Source organism: Balaenoptera ricei, chromosome 2 (genome assembly GCF_028023285.1).
Source record: "Balaenoptera ricei isolate mBalRic1 chromosome 2, mBalRic1.hap2, whole genome shotgun sequence".
Classification (NCBI taxonomy): domain Eukaryota; kingdom Metazoa; phylum Chordata; class Mammalia; order Artiodactyla; family Balaenopteridae; genus Balaenoptera; species Balaenoptera ricei.
The window spans coordinates 138,230,861-138,254,807 of record NC_082640.1 but is presented as its reverse complement, the minus strand read 5'-3'; the positions used below and the strand labels follow the sequence as shown (position 1 = coordinate 138,254,807).

The 23,947-nt window shown below is 38.6% G+C and overlaps 1 protein-coding gene across 2 annotated transcripts in view; it reads left to right on the top strand.

Moving 5' to 3' along the window:
* The window catches only part of L2HGDH (L-2-hydroxyglutarate dehydrogenase), a 59,232-nt gene that overhangs the window by 9,233 nt on the left and 26,052 nt on the right, over positions 1-23,947 (top strand). For both annotated transcript variants that reach the window (XM_059914191.1, XM_059914190.1), the window contains exon 4: positions 4,979-5,110. In XM_059914191.1, coding sequence (XP_059770174.1) covers positions 4,979-5,110 — 132 coding nt within the window. The remainder of the gene's footprint in view (positions 1-4,978; positions 5,111-23,947) is intronic.

Here is a 23,947-nt window from a genome sequence, read left to right as displayed (position 1 = left end):
ACTTATTTATAAATAGCATTTTCTTAGTAATCTTTAATGTTTACTTAAAAAATGCCTGGCTTTTCTTTCTCTGTATCCATGTAATTTGCAAAATCTAGATGTTTCATATAAATGGGATCATACAATATGTTGTCTTTTGTGATTGGCTTCTTTCACTTAGCATAGTGTTTTCAAGGTTCATTCATCTTGTGGCATGAATCAGTACTTCATTCCTCTTTATACTCCATTGTATTGGTATACCACATTTTGTTTATCCATTTATCAGTTGATGGACATTTGGGTTGTTTACAGTTTTTGGCTACTATGAGTAATGCTGCTATGGACATTTATATACAAGTTTTTGTATGAACGTATGTTTTCATTTCTGTCAGGTATATATCTAGGAGTGGAGTTGCTAGGTCATATGGTAACTACATGTTTAACATTTTGAGGAAGTGCGAAACTGTTTTCCTAAGTGCTGTACTATTTTACATCCCCATCAGCAGTTAACGAGGATTCCAATATCCTCACATCCTCATGAACACCTGTTATTGTCTGTTTCATTTTAGCTATCCTAGAGGATGTGAAGTGCTATATCATTGTGGTTTTTATGTAATTAAACATAGTAATTAATGATGTTAAGCGTCTTTTCATATACTTATTGGCCATTCATTTGTCTTCTTTTGAGAAATATCTATTCAAATCTTTTGCTCATTTTAAAATTGAGTTATTTGTCTTTTTATTGTTGAGTTGTATGTGTTATTTATATATTCTGGATATATAAATATCCCTGATCAGCTATATGATATTTACTAAAATACTATTAAAATATTAAAAAATATATATATTTTTAAATAAAATAATAGTGATAGTAATGATGGTATTTTAAATATTAGTAGATATTTTCTCCCATTCTGTAGATTTTCTTTTTTACTTCTTGATGGTATCCTTTGAAGCACAGAAACTTTCAATTTTGATGAAGTCTAGTTTATCTTTTTTTTTCTTTTGTTGCTTATACTTTTAGTGTCATATCTCAGAAATCATTGCCTAACCTTAGATCATGAAAATTTGCCCCTACATTTTCTTCTAATGTCAAAGCCTTAGCTCTGATGTTTAGATCTGTGATCGTTTTTTTCCCCCAAATGAGTTGGTTTAATTCTGAATGTTATAGAATTGGAGCTAGAACAAAGACTGAAGAACAGACTTTGGCAGGATTCTGGGCTGGGTTTACTCTGACCTCACAGCTAAGGTAGAAATGGCTGAATGAGAAGAACTAAAGAGAAGATGAACCACTGTATGATTTCATTTTTTTAAACTTTAACAAAAGTTTGTTCTTAAATGTACAGCAGGCTTCAAGACAGCACTTCGTTCTAACTATAGGTGGCAACAGATGTTATGGCAGGGAATCCAGTTATTTAAACAGGAATGGAATTAAGGATCACCATTGCCTTTGGCACAAGGAACAGCTTACTTTTTGGCAGATTTCTTAATTCCAACTGTCGCCAGGAGGGCCTTCCCTGCAGCCTTTGCTTTTAGCTCCTCAAGTTTCTTTTGCTTCTCTTTTTGTTTCTGCTTGAATGCCTTATCATCCTCATCCAACTCCTTGGCCTGCTTCTTGGGCTGCTTCAGGTGCTTCTTCCCACCTTTGCAGTTGGCCTACTGCCCCTTCCCCAGACCCCACCACCAGAAGCAGAGCTTCTACCCCTACACGTATTCCTCCAGTGTAGGTTCACTTTTTAATTAATTTTGGTATATGGTGTGAGGAAGAGTTCCAACTTCATTCTTTCGCATGTGGATATCCAGTTGTCCCAGCACCATTTGTTGAAAAAACTATTCTTTCTACATTGTTTTGGCACCTGTATCGAAAATCAGTTGAGCATAAATGTAAGAAGGTTCGTTTAGGATTCTCAATTCCATTCCATTGATGTGTGTCTATCGTTATGCCAGTACCACACTATCTTGTTTACTGTAGCTCTTTATTTTTTGAAATCAGTAAGTGTGAGTCCTCCAACTTTGTTCTTTTTCAAGAGTGTTTTGGCTATTCTGGGTCCCTTGCATTTCCATATGAATTTTTGGGTCAGTTTGTCAGTTTCTCCAAAAAAGGCAGCTGGGATTTTTGTTAGAGATTATATTGAATCTATAGATCAGTTTGGGGAGTATTGCCATCTTAACAGTATTAAATTTTGCAAACCATGAACTTGGGATGTCTTCCCACTTATTTAGATCTTCTTTAATTTCTTTCAACAATTAAAAAAAATTTTCATTTTACACGTCTTGCACTTCTTTTGTAATTTTATTCCTTGATATTTTATTCTTGCTGATGCTTTTGTGAGGGGAATTGTTTTCTTAACTTCAGTTTGGTTTATTCATTGCTAATGTATAGAATATGATTGATTTTTGTATATTGATCTTTATCCTTCAACTTTGGTGAACTCATTTTTTAGTCTAATAGTTTTTCGTATGTGTGTGTGTGTGGATTCCTTAGGATTTTCTATATGCAGGATCATGTCATCTGCAAATAAAATAGTTTTACTTTTTTTCTTGCCTAATTTACCTGGGTAGAATCTCTAATACAATGTTGAATAGAAGTAGTGAAAGTGGATATCTTTGTGTTGTTCTTGATTTTAGGGAGAAAGCATTCAGTCTTTCACTATTAAGTATAATGATAGCTGTGGGTTTTTTGTAGATGCCCTTTATCAGACTGAGGAAGTTCCTTTTTACCTGCAGTTTGTTGATTTTAATCATGAAAAGGTGTTGGATTTTCTCAAATGCCTTTTCTATGTCTCTTGAGGCAGTCATGTGGTTTTTGTCCTGTATTCTATTAATATGAATTTATTACATTAATTGACTTTTGGCTGTTAAATAGATCTTGCATTCATGCAATAAATCCCACTTGGTCATGGTATATAATCCTTTTTATATGTCACTGCATTCAATATACTAGTATTTTGTTCAGAATTTTTATATCAATAGTCATAAGGGATATTGATATGCAGTTTTGTTTTCTTTTGATATCTATGTCTCGTTTGAGTGTTAGCTGGCCTTATAGAATTAGGAAGTGTTCCCTTCTCTTCTGTTTTTTGGAAGAGTTTATGAAGAATTGGTATTAATTCTTCTGTAAACATTTGGTAGCATTCATGAGGCCTGAGCCTTTACAGTTACTAATTCTGTTTCTTGTTATGGGTCTATTCAGATACTCTTTTTCTTCTTGAGTCAGTTTCAAAAGTTTGTGTCTTTCTAAGAATTTTCCCATTTCATATAGATTATCTAATTTGTTGCATACAGCTGTTCATAATATTTCCTTATAACTCTTCTTCATGTAATTTTTAAGAATAAAAGTTCATTGTCGCCATTAAAGATGCTATGAAGAATTTTTTTTTTAACGATGTGGGAAAATGGTCCTGATACAGTGTTAAGTAAAAAAAGCAAGATATAAAACTGTATTTACAGTTTTTATGGTTGAGTTATGAGTTTTTTTTTTTTTTTTTTTTTTAATCCTTTAAGCCGAAGGAACCAGACAACATCCACAACATCCACCTTTGAGAAACATACCATGCACCATGCCTACCCATAGGATGATTTTGAGCTCTGTAACACCTACTTTCTAGAGCCCTGAACACTACTTCATATTCCCTCTTCACATCAAATCACATCATTGCTTCTAACCCATCTCAGCTCAGCTCCAGGTATTAATTTACAGATTGCTGCTTCCAGGCCACAACGGTGTCAATGTGACTTAATGACCTGATTTCAGAGTTTTCCTGGTTCAGTCACTGATTTGAGCCTCTGAGTGTCTGCCCCTCCCCAACTTCTTTTTTTTTTTTTTTTCAAGTTTGAAGTCCTTTTATTTCTTTAAATTGAGGTATGATTAACATATAATATTATATTAGTTTCAGGTGTACAACACAATGACTTGATATTTGTATGTATTGTGAAATGATCACCACAATAAGTCTAGTTAACATCTGTCACCATTCACAGTAAGAAAAAGAATTTTTTTTCTTGTGATGAGGACTTTTAAGATCTACTTTCTTAGCAACTTTCAAATATGCAATACACAATTATTAACTATAGTCACCATGCTGTACATTACATCCCTATGACTTATTTATTTTATATTTGGAAGTCTGTACAGAGTTTCTAAAGAGTTCTTTATATATTCTGCATGTTAGAGCCTTATCAGCGATAGTGATTTGCAAGTATTTTCTCCCATTCAGTGGGTTATCTTTTCACTTTCTTGATAGTACCCTATGATTCCACATATATTTTTAAGGTTAGTTATTTGTTGATTTAAATAACCTTTACACCTTGATTAGAAGTATTACTTTATGGAGCTCGGTTGACTCCTTGCTATGAAATAGTGATTTTTGAATTCTAATGTACTTGTGAACATCATCTGTGCTTTCCTTTGCTGGTAGCTGTTAAGTAAGAAACTACCTCAAACAGATACTTTGCCCAGAAATAAATAGAAAAAGAGTCTGGATGGATTTTCTGTTTTTCTCCTCTGCAACAGAATGCATTAGTAAATACTTTGAAATGTACTTTATTCCAAAAAATAAAATAGTTTTCTGTTAGTGATATTCCATTATACTGAATATTGCCTGTCTTTCTGAGGTACTGGTTTTTGTTTAGTTTTGTTTCGCTTTTGTTTTTTGTTTGGTTTTTAATGTAAAGACTAAGCAACCTGTGCTTCTTTCCCCTCTGGGATTGAGGGAGTGATGGTGATACTTCTGGCCAAGGTGCATGTAGCAACTGTGATAGCAGATGTGACAATTGAGGCTACATCTCACCTTTGTTTTAATGCAGTCTTAAGACAAATTTTTTTGGTGGAGGAAGAAAGTGAAGTCGTGAAGAAAGGGAGAAGTAGATACATGAAGCAAAAACAGTTTTAAAAAATCAACCCAATTTGAATCATACACTAATATATGATTTTCTATTGATTTTATCTATCATAGCTGATGATATATTTAACTCTATTCATGTTCTTTATCTTTTTAAGCTTATAGTAGCTGTTGAACAAGAAGAAATTCCCAGACTTCAGGCCCTGTATGAGAGAGGCCTGCAGAATGGTGTCCAGGACCTGAGGCTGATCCAGCAAGAGGACATAAAAAAGAAGGAGCCATATTGTAGGGTAAGTGACTCACTAACTGCACACACAGGCTCACAGGGTTAGGGCTCAGTCCTGTGACATGGAGGCTGAGGGTGAGTTTATAGGAAGCAGGAATCATAGAGACAGTTAAATAATCCTGTTACAGAAGCATTAAGGTGCCAGACACAAGAGGGCCTTGCCACAAACTCTGGACACCTGATTTCTTCTTTTCCTACAAGAAACTACCAGGTCCTGAAGAACATAGGCAAAAGCAAGAGGAGGTCTGAGACTCTATGGCATGTTTGGAAACCACTGAGTGGTGAGATGTGGTTGGATCATAGGGTGTGTAGCAAGAGATAATAGATGAGACTGGGAAGGCAGAATTAGCCCACATAAAGGGCTTGATATCCATGCTGATAACTTTGAAGTTTATCCAGTAGGCATAGGTAGCCACTAAAAATTTTTGCGGAAGGTGGCTACAACGTTGGATCTGTTTCAAGAGGGTGGGTTATAGAGTTTCTGGCTTAAAACATGCTGTGGGGAAAACCAGATCTTCTTTCTTGTATTTGTGATAGAAACACGAATAATAATATAATAGTTACTCTGCATATCAACTTCCATTGATAGCCTTTTAGAGGCTATCCGTCCAACTCTCATTCCACTGACTGTTCCAATGAATCGCTATATCTCCTGTTCCCCATTCCTCAGTGTTTTAATGACATATTCCAATAGCTGGACTGTGGGTACCTGTCTTAGCGAGTGTGACCTTGAACGCACTGTCAGGCAGTGCTTATCAAAAGCTTGCTTTAGAGAAACACTATTTAAGGGAGAGAGCCTGGATGATATGTAGACCATTCATTCTTGTACATCTCTCCAGACCATCAGATTGTAGTACACCTACACTGTAGTGTTTTTCTCTCCCCATCCTACTTCTTGACCCCAGATTACTCTCCTTGCGTTGTGTTTTGGTTTTATGGCATCAGCCTGTGGAGAAAGTCATTGTGTCACTCACTGAGGCCTCTACTATAAGGAGGTGGTTGAGGACATAGGTTCACTGTCAAACAACATCTCTCTGAGAACACTCAGGAGAAATTTCAGACTCCAGTTCTAAGAATAATTTTGTTTTTCCTGAGCACAATTGGCTTGTTTTTATCTATGGGCACTGTGAATTCTTTAACTGATTGTATTGTCCTGTTTGCCTTGGCTCTAAGCAGAAACACATTTGTGCCCTACTCTTGCCAAATATCTAGAGCATTAAGCATACATTTTTATTTTCATGTACTAACTTTGCTCTTTGTTTCATCTTATCTTTCCACCTTTGTTTTCTATATGCTCTGATTTTTTGGAACTATTTATTGAATCACAGCATACATCCAAAATCATAAATGTATACAGCTTGATGAATTTTCGTTAAGTGTGATCAGCATCCAGATCAACAAACAGAACATTACCAGCTTCTCAGTATTCCCCTCATGCCCCCTCCTAGACACTACCTTTCCCTTAAGGATGACCACTGTTCTTTTACATCATAGATTTTTGAATTTTATGTAAGTAGAATCATATAGTATGTGCTCGTTTGTGTCTGGACTTCTTTTATTCAGTATTGTTTATAAAATTCATCCATATTATTGCATGTAGTTTTAATTTGTTGTCATTGCTGTATAATAATCCTTTGTATGAATATAGCATGGTTCTTTATACTGTGGTTGGGCGTTTTGGGTAGTTTCCAATTTGGAGCTCTTGCAAATAGTGCTACTAAGAACATTCTAGCACATCTATTTTGGTGAACACATGTACACACTTTCATTGGGGATGTACCTCGGAGGGAAATTATGGTCATAATTTATATATACGTCTAGCTGTGGCAGGTACTGCCAAAGAGTTTTCCATAGCATTTGTCCCAAATAATACTCTTATCAGCAGTGTATGAGAGTTACAGTTGCTCCTTACCCTCACCAACACTTGATATTGTTTGTTGTTTTCATTTTAACCATTCTGGTGGCTATGTAGTAGTATAATATTATAGTTTCCCTGTTGACTCATAAAATTGTACACCTTTTCATATGTTTACTGGGCATTTGGATATTTTCTTTTGTGAAGCAACTAAGTCCTTTGCCCATTTTTCTATTGGGTTGACTGTCCTTCTTAACGATTATTAATTCTTATTAATTTTATAAGTTCATTATATAGTCTGAATATGTGTCTTTTGTTGTATATATGTGTGTGTGTGTATATATATATATATACAATAGATATCTTTTATGACTCTGCGGCTTGTGTTTTCACTCTTAATAGTGTCTTTAGATGAACAGAGATTCTTAGTCTTAATGTAATCATTCAATCAATTTATGCATATATTTGTCTTTTATGCTTAGTGCTTTTTTGTACTCTGAGAAATCTTTGCCTATTTCAGCATCAGGAAGATATTCTCCGCTTTTTTTCTAAAAGCTATGTTGTTTTATCTTTCGCATTTAGATCTACCATCCATTTGGAATTGATTTTTGTTTATGGTATAAGATAGGGGTCAAGGTACACTTCTTTCCCCTCATATGTAGCTATCCAGTTAGCCCAGCACCATTTATCAAAAAAACCATTATTTCCCCACTGCACTGCCGTGTTACCTTTGTGATATCAGGTGACTATATATACGGGGGCTCTATGTCTGGAGTCTCTTTTCTGTTGTCTCTTCTTGTACCACTACCATAATATCTTAGTTACTATAGCTTTTCAATAGGTCTAGACATCTGGTTGAGTAAGTCCTTCAATTTTGTTCTTCTTCAACATTGTATTGCCTATTTTTGGATCTTTGCATTTCCATATACATTTTAGAATTAATTTGCTAAAGTCCACAAGATAACCTGTTGTGATTTCGATTGAGATTGCACTGACTATGTAGGTCCACTTGCAGACAGTTGACATCTTTACAGTATTGAATCTTCCAATCCATGAACATGGATCACTCCATTTATCTGAATCTTTAATTTATTGAAAAAAATGTATTACAGTTTTCAGTGTAGAGGTCTTACATGTCTCTTAGATTATTTCTAGGTATTTGATTTTTTATACTCTCGTAAATAGTATTGTTATTTAAAGTTTATTTTCTACTTATACATTACAGATATATGGAAATCAAATTGGTTTTTGACCATGTATTCATCTTGGTTGTTGAAATCACTTATTGATTCTAATAGTTTGTCTGTAAATTCTTTTTTTTTTTTTTTTTTTTGGCTGCGCCACATGGCATGTAGGATCTTAGTTCCCCAACCAGGGATCGAACCCACGCCCCCTGCAGTAGAAGTGTGGAGTCTTAACCACTGGACCACCAGGGAAGTCCCAATTCTTTTGTATTTTCTATGTACAATCATGTCGTCTTCAAATAATAACTTATTTCTTCCTTTCCAACCCATATACTTGTCTGGCTCAATATTTAATGCTAGCATATATTGTTTTGTATGTGTTTCTTGTTTGTTTGTTTTTACAGGGTGCTTCAAATCCTTTCACAAAAAGACAAGATAGAAATAGATTTTTTTCCCTTAAGTTATCTGTAGTTGTGCAGTTAAAGTTAGATCAAAATATTTGATTTTCTTAATTAGTATAACGTTCCCAGGAGACTAGGAATCCAAACAGTGTTAAATGAGTTCTTCCTGCAGAGAAAGTCATAGCATCTTCAACTCCAGAAAACCTCACCTTTCCCTCCCCTCAGACTCAGTCAGAATAATCAAAGTGTTTGGCTTCTGGGAGTAGGTCTTCTTCTCCCTTTTCCTCTCCCCATGTATTTCTTATCTCTCTGAGATGGTGAATGAATGACTGATTTTTTTAAAAAAAGAAGACACCTTCACTGAATATCTAATTTTGGCTATTTCTTTCAGGCTTTGGGCAAATGCTACATGGTCTTAAGCCAGGATTGGCAAACTATGGCCTGTGGGCCAAATCCAGCCCACCACATGTTTTTAAAGACCTATAAGCTGTTTTAAATGGTTGAAAAAATTAAAAGAAGAATAATATTTTGTGACACATGAAAATTATATAAAACTCAAATTTCAGTGTCCACAAATAAATTTTTATTGGAGTACAATCATACTTATTCATTTATGTGTTGTCTATGGCTGCTTTTGTGCCAAACAGCCAACTCGAGTAGTTGAAACAGAGATCCTAAGCCTCACATGGGCAAAAATATTTACTATCTGGCCCTTTACAGAAAAGATTACCAGCTCCTGATCAAACAGTAGGGAGCCACTGAAGGATTTAGGCAAGAAAATGATATGCATACTGTGCTAATTTAGGAAGGTTAATCAAGTTCTGGTACGTAGGATGGAACTGGACATGGGAGAGAGGGGAGCCTTGAGGTGGGAGGTCAAAGCCATTTATATTTATTTTTGGAAGGCAGCTATGCTCACCATGATACCATCAACACCACTTATTTATAGTTATTTTTAGAATACCTGATTTCTTGCTGCTACTCTTGAATATCATAGGTTAGTAATTTCTAGACTTCAGGGAATTTTGACATATTATTCTTTATTTTATCTCACTATATTCTGTCTTTTTTTTTTTTTTTCCATAAAGTGAGATCTGACATAAGGTGAGCAGCAGAATGTGGTGGCTGAGAAGCCAGACAGACATAAATTTAAATCTCATATCTGCCTATTTAGCAGCTGTTTACCTTGAGTGGGTTAAAATTGTTCTAAACTTCAGACTACTCATTTGTAAAATGCAGGTTGTTCTGAGAATTAAATACAGTGATATATGTAAGGCATCCAGCATATGTTAATCCTCAAGAAGTGGTAGATGTTATTTTGGGCTTATTTAAGCAGTAATTCTAATGAATTCAAATTGGTTTTGTCTGAGATACTTGGGGATTTTTCATGAAATCTGTTAAGATAACTTAGTTATGTTTGTTCTTTTCCTCCTGCTTTACATTTTCCCCTTTTCCTGATGCTTTGCTTGTAACTCATTATTTTATTCTATTTATTTTCTTTAAGCCATATCAATTTCTCTGCAGAGTAAAATAGGCTATTTAAAAACATTGTAGAGAGATCCTAGGATGTCTTCAAACCAGGGTTGTGAATAACTCATATAAGAGCTTGTCTTAGTCAGTTGGGGCTGCTGCAATAAAGTACCGTGAACCAGTTAGCTTATAAATGTCAGATATTTATTTCTCACAGTTTTAGAGGCTGGAAGTCTGAGATCAAGGCTCTGGAAGATTTGATTTCTGGTGAGGACCCACTTCCTGGTTCATAGACCATCTTCTAGCTGTGCTCTCACATGGCATGAGGGGTAAGGGAACTCTCTGGAGTCTCTTTTATAAAGGCACTAATCCCATTCATGAAGCCTCCATCCTCATGACCTAATCACTTCCAAAAGGCCCCACCTCCAAATACCATCACATGGGTCATTAGGTTTCAACATATGAATTTTGGAGGCACACAGACGTTCAGTCTATAGCAGAACTGGTTGTTTAGACTGATTCCATACTTAAGGGGGAAAGATACTAGTATTAAAGAGATTAGGAGATTGGTTCAAGATGGCAGAGTAGAAGGACGTGCCCTCACTTCCTCTTGTGAGAGCACTGGAATCACAACTAACTGCGGAACAATCATCGACAGGAAGACACTGGAACTCACCAAAAAAGATACCCCACATCCAAAGACAAAGGAGAAGCCACAATGAGATGGTAGGAGGGGCACAATCACAATAAACTCAAATCCCATAACTGCTGGGTTGGTGACTCACAAATTGGAGAACACTTATACCACAGAAGTCCACCCACTAGAGTGAAGGTTCTGAGCCCCACATCAGGCTTCCCTGGGGGTCTGGCAACGGGAGGAGGAATTCCTAGAGAATCAGACTTTGAAGGCTAGCGGGATTTGATTGCAGGACTTCGACAGGACTGGGGGAAACAGAGACTCCACTCTTGGAGGGCACACACAAAGTAGTGTGTGCATCGGGACCCGGGGGAAGGAGCAGTGACCCCATAGGAGACTGAACCAGACCTACCTGCTAGTGTTGGAGGGTCTCCTGCAGAGGCGGGGGGTGGCTGTGGCTCACCGTGAGGACAAGGACACTGACAGCAGAAGTTCTGGGAAGTACTCCTTGGTGTGAGCCCTCCCAGAGTCCACCATTAGACCCACCAAAGAGCCCAGGTAGGCTCCAGTGTTGGGTCGCCTCAGGCCAAACAACCAACAGGGAGGGAAACCAAGCCCCACCCATCAGCAGACAAGCAGATTAAAGTTTTACTGAGCTCTGCCCACCAGAGCAACAGCCAGCTCTACCCACCTCCAGTCCCTCCCATCAGGAAACTTGCACAAGCCTCTTAGATAGCCTCATCCACCAGAGGGCAGACAGCAGAAGCAAGAAGAACTACAATCCTGCAGCCTGTGGAACAAAAACCACATTCACAGAAAGACAGACAAGATGAAAAGGCAGAGGGCTATGTACCAGATGAAGGAACAAGATAAAACCCCAGAAAAACAACTAAACGAAGTGGAGATAGGCAACCTTCCAGAAAAAGAATTCAGAATACTGATAGTGAAGATGATCCAGGACCTCGGAAAAAGAATGGAGGCAAAGATCGAGAAGATGCAAGAAATGTTTAACAAAGACCTAGAAGAATTAAAGAACAAACAAACAGAGATGAACAGTACAATAACTGAAATGAAAAATGCACTAGAAGGAATCAATAGCAGAATAACTGAGGCAGAAGAATGGATAAGGGACCTGGAAGACAGAATGGTGGAATTCACTGCTGCGGAACAGACTAAAGAAAAAAGAATGAAAAGAAATGAAGACAGCCTAAGAGACCTCTGGGACAACATTAAATGCAACAACATTTGCATTATAGGGGTCCCAAAAGGAGAAAAGAGAGAGAAAGGACCTGAGAAAATATTTGAAGAGATTATAGTTGAAAACTTCCCTAACATGGGAAAGGAAATAGCCACCCAAGTCCAGGAAGCACAGAGAGTGCCATACAGGATAAACCCAAGGAGAAACATGCCAAGACACATAATAATCAAATTGGCAAAAAAATTGGCAAAAATTAAAGAGAAAGAAAAATTATTGAAAGCAGCAAGGGAAAAATGACAAATAACATACAAGGGAACTCCCATAAGGTTAACAGCTGATTTCTCAGCAGGAACTCTACAAGCCAGAAGGGAGTGGCATGACATTTAAAGTGATGAAAGGGAAGAACCTACAACCAAGATTGCTCTACCTGGCAAGGATCTCATTCAGATTTGATGAAGAAATCAAAGGCTTTACAGACAAGCAAAAGCTAAGAGAATTCATCACCACCAAACTAGCTCTACAGTAAATGCTAAAGAAACTTCTCTAAGTGGGAAACACAAGAGAAGAAAAAGACCTACAAAAACAAACCCCCCAAAATTAAGAAAATGGTAATAGGAACATACATATTGATAATTACCTTAAACATGAAAGGATTAAATGCTCCAACCAAAAGACACAGGCTTGCTGAATGGATACAAAAACAAGACCCATATATATATATATATGCTGTGTACAAGAGACCCACTTCAGACCTAGGGACACATACAGACTGAAAGTGAGGGGATGGAAAAAGATATTCCATGCAAATGGAAATCAAAAGAAAGCTGGAGTAGCAATACTCATATCAGATAAAATAGACTTTAAAATAAAGACTGTTACAAGAGACAAGGAAGGACACTACATAATGATCAAGGGATCAATCCAAGAAGAAGATATAACAATTATAAATATATATGCACCCAACTTAGGAGCACCTCAATATATAAGACAACTGCTAACAGCTCTAAAAGAGGAAATCGACAGTAGCACAGTAATAGTGGGGGACTTCAACACCTCACTTACACCAATGGACAGATCATCCAAACAGAAAATTAATAAGGAAACACAAGCTTTAAATGACACAATAGACCAGATAGATTTAATTGATGTTTATAGGACATTCCATCCAAAAACAGCAGATTGCACTTCTCAAGTGAGCACGGAACATTCTTCAGGATAGATCACACCTTGGGTCACAAATCACGCCTCAGTAAATTTAAGAAAATTGAAATCATATCAAGCATCTTTTCTGACCACAATGCTATGAGATTAGAAATCAATTACAGGGAAAAAGACATAAAAAACACAAACACATGGAGGCTGAACAATACATTACTGAATAACCAAGAGATCACTAAAGAAATCAAAGAGGAAATCAAAAAATACCTAGAGACAAATGACAATGAAAACACGACGATCCAAACCTATGGGATGCAGCAAAAGCAGTTCTAAGAGGGAAGTTTATAGCAATACAAGCCTACCTCAAGAAACAAGAAAAATCTCAAATAAACAATCTAACGTTACACCTAAAGGAACTAGAGAAAGAAGAACAAACAAAACCCAAAGTCAGCAGAAGGAAAGAAATCATAAAGATCAGAGCAGAAATAAATGAATTAGAAACAGAAAACAATAGCAAAGATCAATAAAACTAAAAGCTGGTTCTTTGAGAAGATTAACAAAATTGATAAAGCATTAGCCAGACTCATCAAGAAAAAGAGGGAGAGGACTCAAATCAATAAAATTAGAAATGAGAAATGAGAAGTTACAACAGACACCACAGAAATACAAAGCATCCTAAGAGACTACTACAGGCAACTCTATGCCAATAAAATGGACAACCTGGAAGAAATGGACAAATTCTTAGAAAGGTATAACTTCCAAGAGTGAACCAGGAAGAAATAGAAAATATGAACAGACCAATCACAAGTAATGAAATTGGAACTGTGACCAAAAATCTTCCAACAAACAAAAGTCCAGGACCAGATGGCTTCACAGGTGAATTCTATCAAACATTTAGAGAAGAGCTAACACCCATCCTTCTCAAACTCTTCCAAAAAATTGCAGAGGAAGGAACACTCCCAAACTCGTTCTATGAGGCCATGCATCACCCTGATACCAAAACCAGACAAAGATACTACAAAAAAAGAAAATTACAGACCAATATCACTAATGAATATAGGTGCAAAAATCCTCAACAAAATACTAGCAAACAGAATCCAACAACACATTAAAAGGATCATACACCATGATCAAGTGGGATTTATCCTAGGGATGCAAGGATTCTTCAATATACGCAAATCAATCAATGTGATACACCATATTAACAGACTGAAGAATAAAAACCATATGATTATCTCAATAGATGCAGAAAAAACTTTTGACAAAATTCAACACCCATTTATGATTACTCTCCAGAAAGTGGGCATAGAGGGAACCTACCTCAACAGAATAAAGGCCATATACAAAAACCCACAGCAAACATCATTCTCAATGGTGAAAAACTGAAAGCATTTCCTCTAAGATCAGGAACAAGACAAGGATGTCCACTCTCACCACTATTATTTAACATAGTTTTGAAAGTCCTAGCCAGAGCAATCAGAGAAGAAAAAGAAATAAAAGGAATACAAATTAGAAAAGAAGAAGTAAAAGTGTCACTGTTGCAGATGACATGATACTATACATAAAGAATCCTAAAGATGCCACCAGAAAACTGCTAGAGCTAATCAATAAATTTGGTAAAGATGCAGGATACAAAATTAATGCACAGAAATCTCTTGCATTCCTATACCCTAATGATGAAAAATCTGAAAGAGAAATTAAGGAAACACTCCTATTTACCACTGCAACAAAAAGAATAAAATACCTAAGAATACACCTACCTAGGGAGACAAAAGCCCTGTATGCAGAAAACTATAAGACACTGATGAAAGAAATTAAAGATGATACAAACAGATGGAGAGATATACCATGTTCTTGGATTGGAAGAATCAATATTGTGAAAATGACTCTACTACCCAAAGCAATCTACAGATTCAATGCAATCCCTATCAAATTACCAATGGCGTTTTTTACAGAACTAGAACAAAAAATCTTAAAATTTGTATGGAGACACAAAAGACCCCGAATAGCCAAAGCAGTCTTGAGGGAAAATAATGGAGCTGGAGGAATTAGACTCCCTGACTTCAGACTATACTACACAGCTACAGTAATCAAGACAATATGGTACTGGCACAAAAACAGAAATATAGATCAATGGAACAGGTTGGAAAGCCCAGAGATAAACCCACACACCTATGGTCAACTAATCTATGACAGAGGAGGCAAGGATATACAATGGAGTAAAGACAGTCTCTTCAATAAGTGGTGCTGGGAAAGCTGGACAGCTACATGTAAAAGAATGAAATTAGAACACTCCCTAACACCATATACAAAAATAAACTCAAAATGGATTAGAGATGTAAATGTAAGACCAGACACTATAAAACTCTTAGAGGAAAACATAGGAAGAACATTCTTTGACATAAATCACAGCAAGATCTTTTTTGATCCACCTCCTAGAGTAATGGAAATAAAAACAAAAATAAACAAATGGGACCTAATGAAACTTAAAAGCTCTTGCAAAGCAAAGGAAACTACAAACAAGACGAAAAGACAACCTCAGAATGGGAGAAAATATTTGCAAATGAAACATCAGACAGAGGATTAACCTCCAAAATATACAAACAGCTCATGCAGCTCAATATTAAAAAAACAAACAACCCAATCCAAAAATGGGCAGAAGACCTAAATAGACATTTCTCCAAAGAAGACATACAGATGGCCAAGAAGCACAAGAAAAGCTGCTCAACATCACTAATGATTAGAGAAATGCAGATCAAAACTACAATGAGGTATCACCTCACACCAGTTAGAATGGGTATCATCAGAAAATCTACAAACAACAAATGCTGGAGAGGGTGCGGAGTAAAGGGAACCCTCTTGCACTGTTGGTGGGAATGTAAATTGATACAGCCACTATGGAGAACAGTATGGAGGTTCCTTAAAGAACTAAAAACAGAATTACCATATGATCCAGCAGTCCCACTACTGGGCATATACCCAGAGAAAACCATAATTCAAAAAGACACATGCACCACAATGTTCACTGCAGCACTATTTACAGTAGCCAGGTCATGGAAGCAACCTAAATGCCCATCGACAGACAAATGGATAAAGAAGAAGTGGTGGGGGAGAGGAGAGAAGATGGCGGAAGAGTAAGACGCGGAGATCACCTTCCTTCCCACAGATACAGTAGAAATACATCTACACGTGGAACTGCTCCTACAGAACACCCACTGAACGCTGGCAGAAAACGTCAGACCTCCCAAAAGGCAAGAAACTCCCCCCGTACTTGGGTAGGGCAAAAGAAAAAAGAAATAACAGAGACAAAAGAATAGGGACGGCACCTGCACCAGTGGGAGGGAGCTGTGAAGGAGGAAAGATTTCCACGCACTAGGAGCCCCTTCGCGGGCAGAGACTGCGGGTGGCAGAGGGGGGAAGCTTCGGAGCCACGGAGGAGAGCGCAGCCACAGAGGTGCGGAGGGCAAAGCGGAGAGATTCCCGCACTTCCCGCACGGAGGCTCGGCGCTGACCAGCACTCACCAGCCCGAGAGGCTTGTCTGCTCAGCCGCCGGGGCAGGCGGGGCTGGGAGCTGAGGCTCGGGCTTCGGTCGCAGGGAGAGGACTGGGGTTGGCGGCGTGAACACAGCCTGAAGGGGTTAGTGCACCACAGCTAGCCGGGAGGGAGTCCGGGAAAAAGTCTGCAGCTGCCGAAGAGGCAAGAGACTTTTTCTTCCCTGTTTCCTGGTGCGCGAGGAGAGGGGATTCAGAGCGCCGCCTAAACGAACTTCAGAGACGGGCGCGAGCCGCAGCTAACAGCGCGGATCCCATAGCGACAGGGGCGCAGAGGGAAAAACGGAGAGACTCCCGCACAGAAGCTCGGCGCTGACCAGCACTCACCAGCCCGAGAGGCTTGTCTGCTCCCCCGCCGGGGCGGGCGGGGCTGGGAGCGGAGGCTCGGGCTTCGGTCGGATCGCAGGGAGAGGACTGGGGTTGGCGGCGTGAACACAGCCTGAAGGGGTTAGCGCACCACAGCTGGCTGGGAGGGAGACCGGGAAAAAGTCTGCAGCTGCCGAAGAGGCAAGAGACTTTTTCTTGCCTCTTTGTTTCACAGCGCGCAAGGAGAGGGGATTCAGAGCGCCGCCTAAACGAACTCCAGAAACTGGCGCGAGCCGCGGCTATCAGCGCGGACCCCAGAGACGGGCGTGAGACGCTGGGGCTGCTGCTGCCGCCTCCAAGAAGCCTGTGTGCGAGCACAGGTCACTCTCCACACCGCCACTCCCGGGAGCCCGTGCAGCCCGCCACTGCCAGGGTCCCGTGATCCAGGGACAACATCCCCCGGGAGAACGCACTGCGCGCCTCAGGCTGCTGCAACGTCACGCCGGCCTCTGATGCCGCAGGCTCGCCCTGCCTCCTCTGTACCCCTCCCTCCCCGCGGCCTGGGTGAGCCAGAGTCCCCGAAGCAGCTGCTCCTTTAACCCCGTCCTGTCTGGGCGGGGAACAGACGCCCTCAGGCGACCTACACGCAGAGGCGGGTCCAAATCCAAAGCTGATCCCCAGGAGCTGTGGGAACAGAGAAGAGGAGGGGAAATCTGTCCCAGCAGCCTCAGAAGAAGCGGATTAAAACTCCACAAACAACTTGATGTGCCTGCATCTGTTGAATACCTGAATAGACAACGAATCATCCCAAATTCAGGAGGTGGACTTTGGGAGCAGGATATATTAATTTTTCCCCTTTTCCTTTTTTTTTTTGTGAGTGTATATGTATATGCTTCTGGGGGAGATTTTGTCTGTATAGCTTTGCTTTACAATAGCTTTATTTTACTTCACTATATTATAGCTTCTTTCTTTCTTTCCTTTCTTTCTTTCTTTCTTTCCTTCCTTCCTTCCTTCCTTCCTCCTTCCTTCCTTTCTTCCTTCCTTCCTTCCTTTCTTTCTTTCTTTCTATTTTTTCTCCCTTTTACTCTGAGCCGTGTGGACAAAAGGCTCTTGGTGCTTCAGCCAGGCATCAGGGCCGTACCTCGGAGGTGGGAGAGCCAACTTCAGGACACTGGTCCACAAGAGACCTCCCAGCTCCACGTAATACCAAACGGCAAAAATCTCTCAGAGATCTCCATCTCAACATCAAGACCCAGCATCACTCAATGACCAGCAAGCTACAGTGCTGAACACCCTATGCCAAACAACTAGCAAGACAGGAACACAGCCTCATCCATTAGCAGAGAGGCTGCCTAAAATCATAATAAGGCCACAGACACCCCAAAATACACCACCAGGCGTGGACGTGCCCACCAGAAAGACAAGATCCAGCCTCATCCACCAGAGCTCAGGCACTAGTTCCCTCCACCAGGAAGCCTACACAACCCACTGAACCAACCTTAGCCACTGGGGACAGATACCAAAAACAACGGGAACTACAAACCTGCAACCTGTGATAAGGAGACCCCAAACACAGTAAGATAAGCAAAAATGAGACGACAGAAAAACACACAGCAGATGAAGGAGCAGGGTCAAAACACACTAGACTTAACAAATGAAGAGGAAATAGGTAGTCTACCTGAAAAAGAATTCAGAATAATGATAGTAAGGATGATCCAAAATCTTGGAAATAGAATAGACAAAATGCAAGAAGCATTTAACAAGGACGTAGAAGAACTAAAGAGGAACCAAGCAATGATGAAAAACACAATAAATGAAATTAAAAATACTCTAGATGGGATCAATAGCAGAATAACTGAGGCAGAAGAAAGGATAAGTGACCTGGAAGATAAAATGGTGGAAATAACTACTGCAGAGCAGGATAAAGAAAAAAGAATGAAAAGAACTGAGGACAGTCTCAGAGACCTCTGGGACAGCATTAAACGCACCAACATTCGAATTATAGGGGTCCCAGAAGAAGAAGAGAAAAAGAAAGGGACTGAGAAAATATTTGAAGAGATTATAGTTGAAAACTTCCCTAATATGGGAAAGGAAATAGTTAATCAAGTCCTGGAAGCACAGAGAGTCCCATACAGGATAAACCCAAGGAGAAACACGCCAAGACACATATTAATCAAACTGTCAAAAATTAAATATAAGGAAAACATATTAAAGGCAGCAAGGGAAAAAAAACAAATAACACACAAGGGAATCCCCATAAGGTTAACATCTGATCTTTCAGCAGAAACTCTGCAAGCCAGAAGGGAGTGGCAGGATATACTTAAAGTCATGAAGGAGAAGAACCTACAACCAAGATTACTCTACCCAGCAAGGATCTCATTCAAATGTGATGGAGAAATTAAAACCTTTACAGACAAGCAAAAGCTGAGAGAGTTCAGCACTACCAAACCAGCTTTACAACAAATGCTAAAGGAACTTCTCTAGGCAAGAAACACAAGAGAAGGAAAACACCTACAATAACAAACCCAAAACATTTAAGAAAATGGGAATAGGAACATACATATCGATAATTACCTTGAATGTAAATGGATTAAATGCTCCCACCAAAAGACACAGGCTGGCTGAATGGATACAAAAACAAGACCCATATATATGCTGTCTACAAGAGACCCACTTCAGACCTAGAGACACATACAGACTGAAAGTGAGGGGATGGAAAAAGATATTCCATGCAAATGGAAATCAAAAGAAAGCTGGAGTAGCAATTCTCATATCAGACAAAATAGCCTTTAAAATAAAGACTATTACAAGAGACAAAGAAGGACACTATATAATGATCAAGGGATCGATCCAAGAGGAAGGTATAACAATTGTAAATATTTATGCACCCAACATAGGAGCACCTCAATACATAAGGCAGGTACTAACAGCCATAAAAGGGGAAATCGACAGCAACACAATCATAGTAGGGGACTTTAACACCCCACTTTCACCAATGGACAGATCATCCAAAATGAAAATAAATAAGGAAACACAAGCTTTAAATGATACATTAAACAAGATGGACTTAATTGATATTTATAGGACATTCCACCCAAAAACAACAGAATACACATTTTTCTCAAGTGCTCATGGAACATTCTCCAGGATAGATCATATCTTGGGTCACAAATCAAACCTTGGTAAATTTAAGAAAATTGAAATCGTATCAAGTATCTTTTCCGACCACAACGCTATGAGACTAGATATCAATTACAGGAAAAGATCTGTAAAAAATACAAACACATGGAGGCTACACAATACATTACTTAATAATGAAGTGATTACTGAAGAAATCAAAGGGGAAATCAAAAAATACCTAGAAATAAATGACAATGGAGATACGACGACCCAAAACCTATGGGACGCAGCAAAAGCAGTGCTAAGAGGGAAGTTTATAGCAATACAAGCCTACCTCAAGAAACAGGAAACATCTCGAATAAACAACCTAACCTTGCACCTAAAGCAATTAGAGAAAGAAGAACAAAAAAACCCCAAAGCCAGCAGAAGGAAAGAAATTATAAAGATCAGGTCAGAAATAAATGAAAAAGAAATGAAGGAAACAATAGCAAAAATCAATGAAACTAAAAGCTGGTTCTTTGAGAAGATAAACAAAATTGATAAACCATTAGCCAGACTCATCAAGAGAAAAAGGGAGAAGACTCAGATCAATAGAATTAGAAATGAAAAAGGAGAAATAACCACTGACACTGCAGAAATACAAAAGATCATGAGAGATTACTACAAGCAACTCTATGCCAATAAAATGGACAACCTGGAAGAAATGGACAGATTCTTAGAAATGCACAAACTGCCGAGACTGAACCAGGAAGAAATAGAAAATATGAACAGACCAATCACAAGCACTGAAATTGAAACTGTGATTAAAAACCTTCCAACAAACAAAAGCCCAGGACCAGATGGCTTCACAGGTGAATTCTATCAAACATTTAGAGAAGAGCTAACACCTATCCTTCTCAAACTCTTCCAAAATATTGCAGAGGGAGGAACACTCCCAAACTCATTCTACGAGGCCACCATCACCCTGATACCAAAACCAGACAAAGATGTCACAAAGAAAGAAAACTACAGGCCAATATCACTGATGAACATAGATGCAAAAATCCTCAACAAAATACTCGCAAACAGAATCCAACAGCACATTAAAAGGATCATACACCATGATCAAGTGGGGTTTATCCCAGGAATGCAAGGATTCTTCAATATATGCAAATCAATCAATGTGATACACCATATTAACAAATTGAAGGAGAAAAACCATATGATCATCTCAATAGATGCAGAGAAAGCTTTCGACAAAATTTCAACACCCATTTATGATAAAAGCCCTGCAGAAAGTAGGCATAGAGGGAACTTTCCTCAACATAATAAAGGCCATATATGACAAACCCACAGCCAACATTGTCCTCAATGGTGAAAAACTGAAACCATTTCCACTAAGATCAGGAACAAGACAAGGTTGCCCACTCTCACCACTATTATTCAACATAGTTTTGGAAGTGTTAGCCACAGCAATCAGAGAAGAGAAAGAAATAAAAGGAATCCAAATCGGAAAAGAAGAAGTAAAGCTGTCACTATTTGCAGATGACATGATACTATACATAGAGAATCCTAAAGAGGCTACCAGAAAACTCCTAGAGCTAATCAATGAATTTGGTAAAGTAGCAGGATACAAAATTAATGCACAGAAATCGCTTGCATTTCTATACACTAATGACGAAAAATCTGAAAGTGAAATTAAGAAAACACTCCCGTTTACCATTGCAACAAAAAGAATAAGATATCTAGGAATAAACCTACCTAAGGAGACAAAAGACCTGTATGCAGAAAATTATAAGACACTGATGAAAGAAATTAAAGATGATACAAATAGATGGAGAGATATACCATGTTCCTGGATTGGAAGAATCAACATTGTGAAAATGACTCTACTACCCAAAGCAATCTACAGATTCAATGCAATCCCTATCAAACTACCACTGGCATTTTTCACAGAACTAGAACAAAAAATTTCACAATTTGTATGGAAACACAAAAGACCCCGAATAGCCAAAGCAATCTTGAGAACGAAAAATGAAGCTGGGGGAATCAGGCTCCCTGACTTCAGACTATACTACAAAGCTTCAGTAATCAAGACAGTTTGGTACTGGCACAAAAACAGAAATATAGATCAATGGAACAGGATAGAAAGCCCAGAGATAAACCCACACACATATGGTCACCTTATCTTTGATAAAGGAGGCAAGCATATACAGTGGAGAAAAGACAGCCTCTTCAATAAGTGGTGCTGGGAAAATTGGACAGCTACATGTAAAAGTATGAAATTAGAACACTCCCTGACACCATGCACAAAAATAAACTCCAAATGGATTAAAGACCTAAGTGTAAGGCCAGACACTATCAAACTCTTAGAGGAAAACATAGGCAGAACACTCTATGACATACATCACAGCAAGATTCTTTTTGACCCAGCTCCCAGAGAAATGGAAATAAGAACACAAATAAACAAATGGGACCTAATGAAACTTAAAAGCTTTTGCACAGCAAAGGAAACCATAAACAAGACCAAAAGACAACCCTTAGAATGGGAGAAAATATTTGCAAATGAAGCAACTGACAAAGGATTAATCTCCAAGATTTACAAGCAACTCATGCAGCTCAATAACAAAAAAACGAACAACCCAATCCAAAAATGGGCAGAAGACCTAAATAGACATTTCTCCAAAGAAGATATACAGATGGCCTACAGACACATGAAAGAATGCTCAACATCATTAATCATTAGAGAAATGCAAATCAAAACTACAATGAGATATCATCTCACACCGGTCAGAATGGCCATCATCAAAAAATCTAGAAACAATAAATGCTGGAGAGGGTGTGGAGGAAAGGGAACACTCTTGCACTGTTGGTGGGAATGTAAATTGATACAGCCACTATGGAGAACAGTATGGAGGTTCCTTAAAAAACTACAAATAGAACTACCATACGACCCAGCAATCCCACTACTGGGCATATACCCTGAGAAAACCATAGGTCAAAAAGTGTCATGTACCATAATGTTCATTGCAGCTCTATTTACAATAGCCAGGACCTGGAAGCAACCTAAATGTCCATCGACAGACGAATGGATAAAGAAGATGTGGCACATATATACAATGGAATATTACTCAGCCATAAAAAGAAATGAAATGGAGGTATTTGTAATGAGGTGGATGGAGTTAGAGTCTGTCATACAGAGTGAAGTAAGTCAGAAAGAGAAAAACAAATACAGTATGCTAACACATATATACGGAATCTAAGGAAAAAAAAAAAGGCCATGAAGAACCTAGTGGCAAGACGGGAATAAAGACACAGACCTACTAGAGAATGGACTTGAGGATATGAGGAGGGGGTGGGGTGAGATGTGACAGGGTAAGAGAGTGTCATGGACATATATACACTACCAAATGTAAAATAGATAGCTAGTGGGAAGCAGCCGCATAGCACAGGGAGATCAGCTCGGTGCTTTGTGACCACCTAGAGGGGTGGGATGGGGAGGGTGGGAGGGAGGGAGATGCAAGAGGGAAGAGAAATGGGAACATATTGTATATGTATAACTGATTCACTTTGTTATAAAGCAGAAGCTAACACACTATTGTAAGGCAATTATACTTCAATAAAGATGTTTAAAAAAAAAAATAATGTAAGCTGGGTCCAACTAAAATTTTTTTTTATTAAAAATATTACACCATCTGCAAAAAAAAAAAAAAAAAAGAAGTGGTACATATATACAATGGAATATTACTCAGCCATAAAAAAGAAACGAAATTGGGTCATTTGTAGAGATGTGGATGAATCCAGAGACTGTCATACAGAGTGAAGTAAGTCAGAAAGTGAAAAACAAATATCGTATTTTAATGCATATATGTGGAACCTAGAAAAACTGTACAGATGAACCGGTTTGCAGGGCAGAAATTGAGACACAGATGTAGAGAACAAACGTATGGACACCAAGAGGGGAAAGTGGCGGCGGGGCTG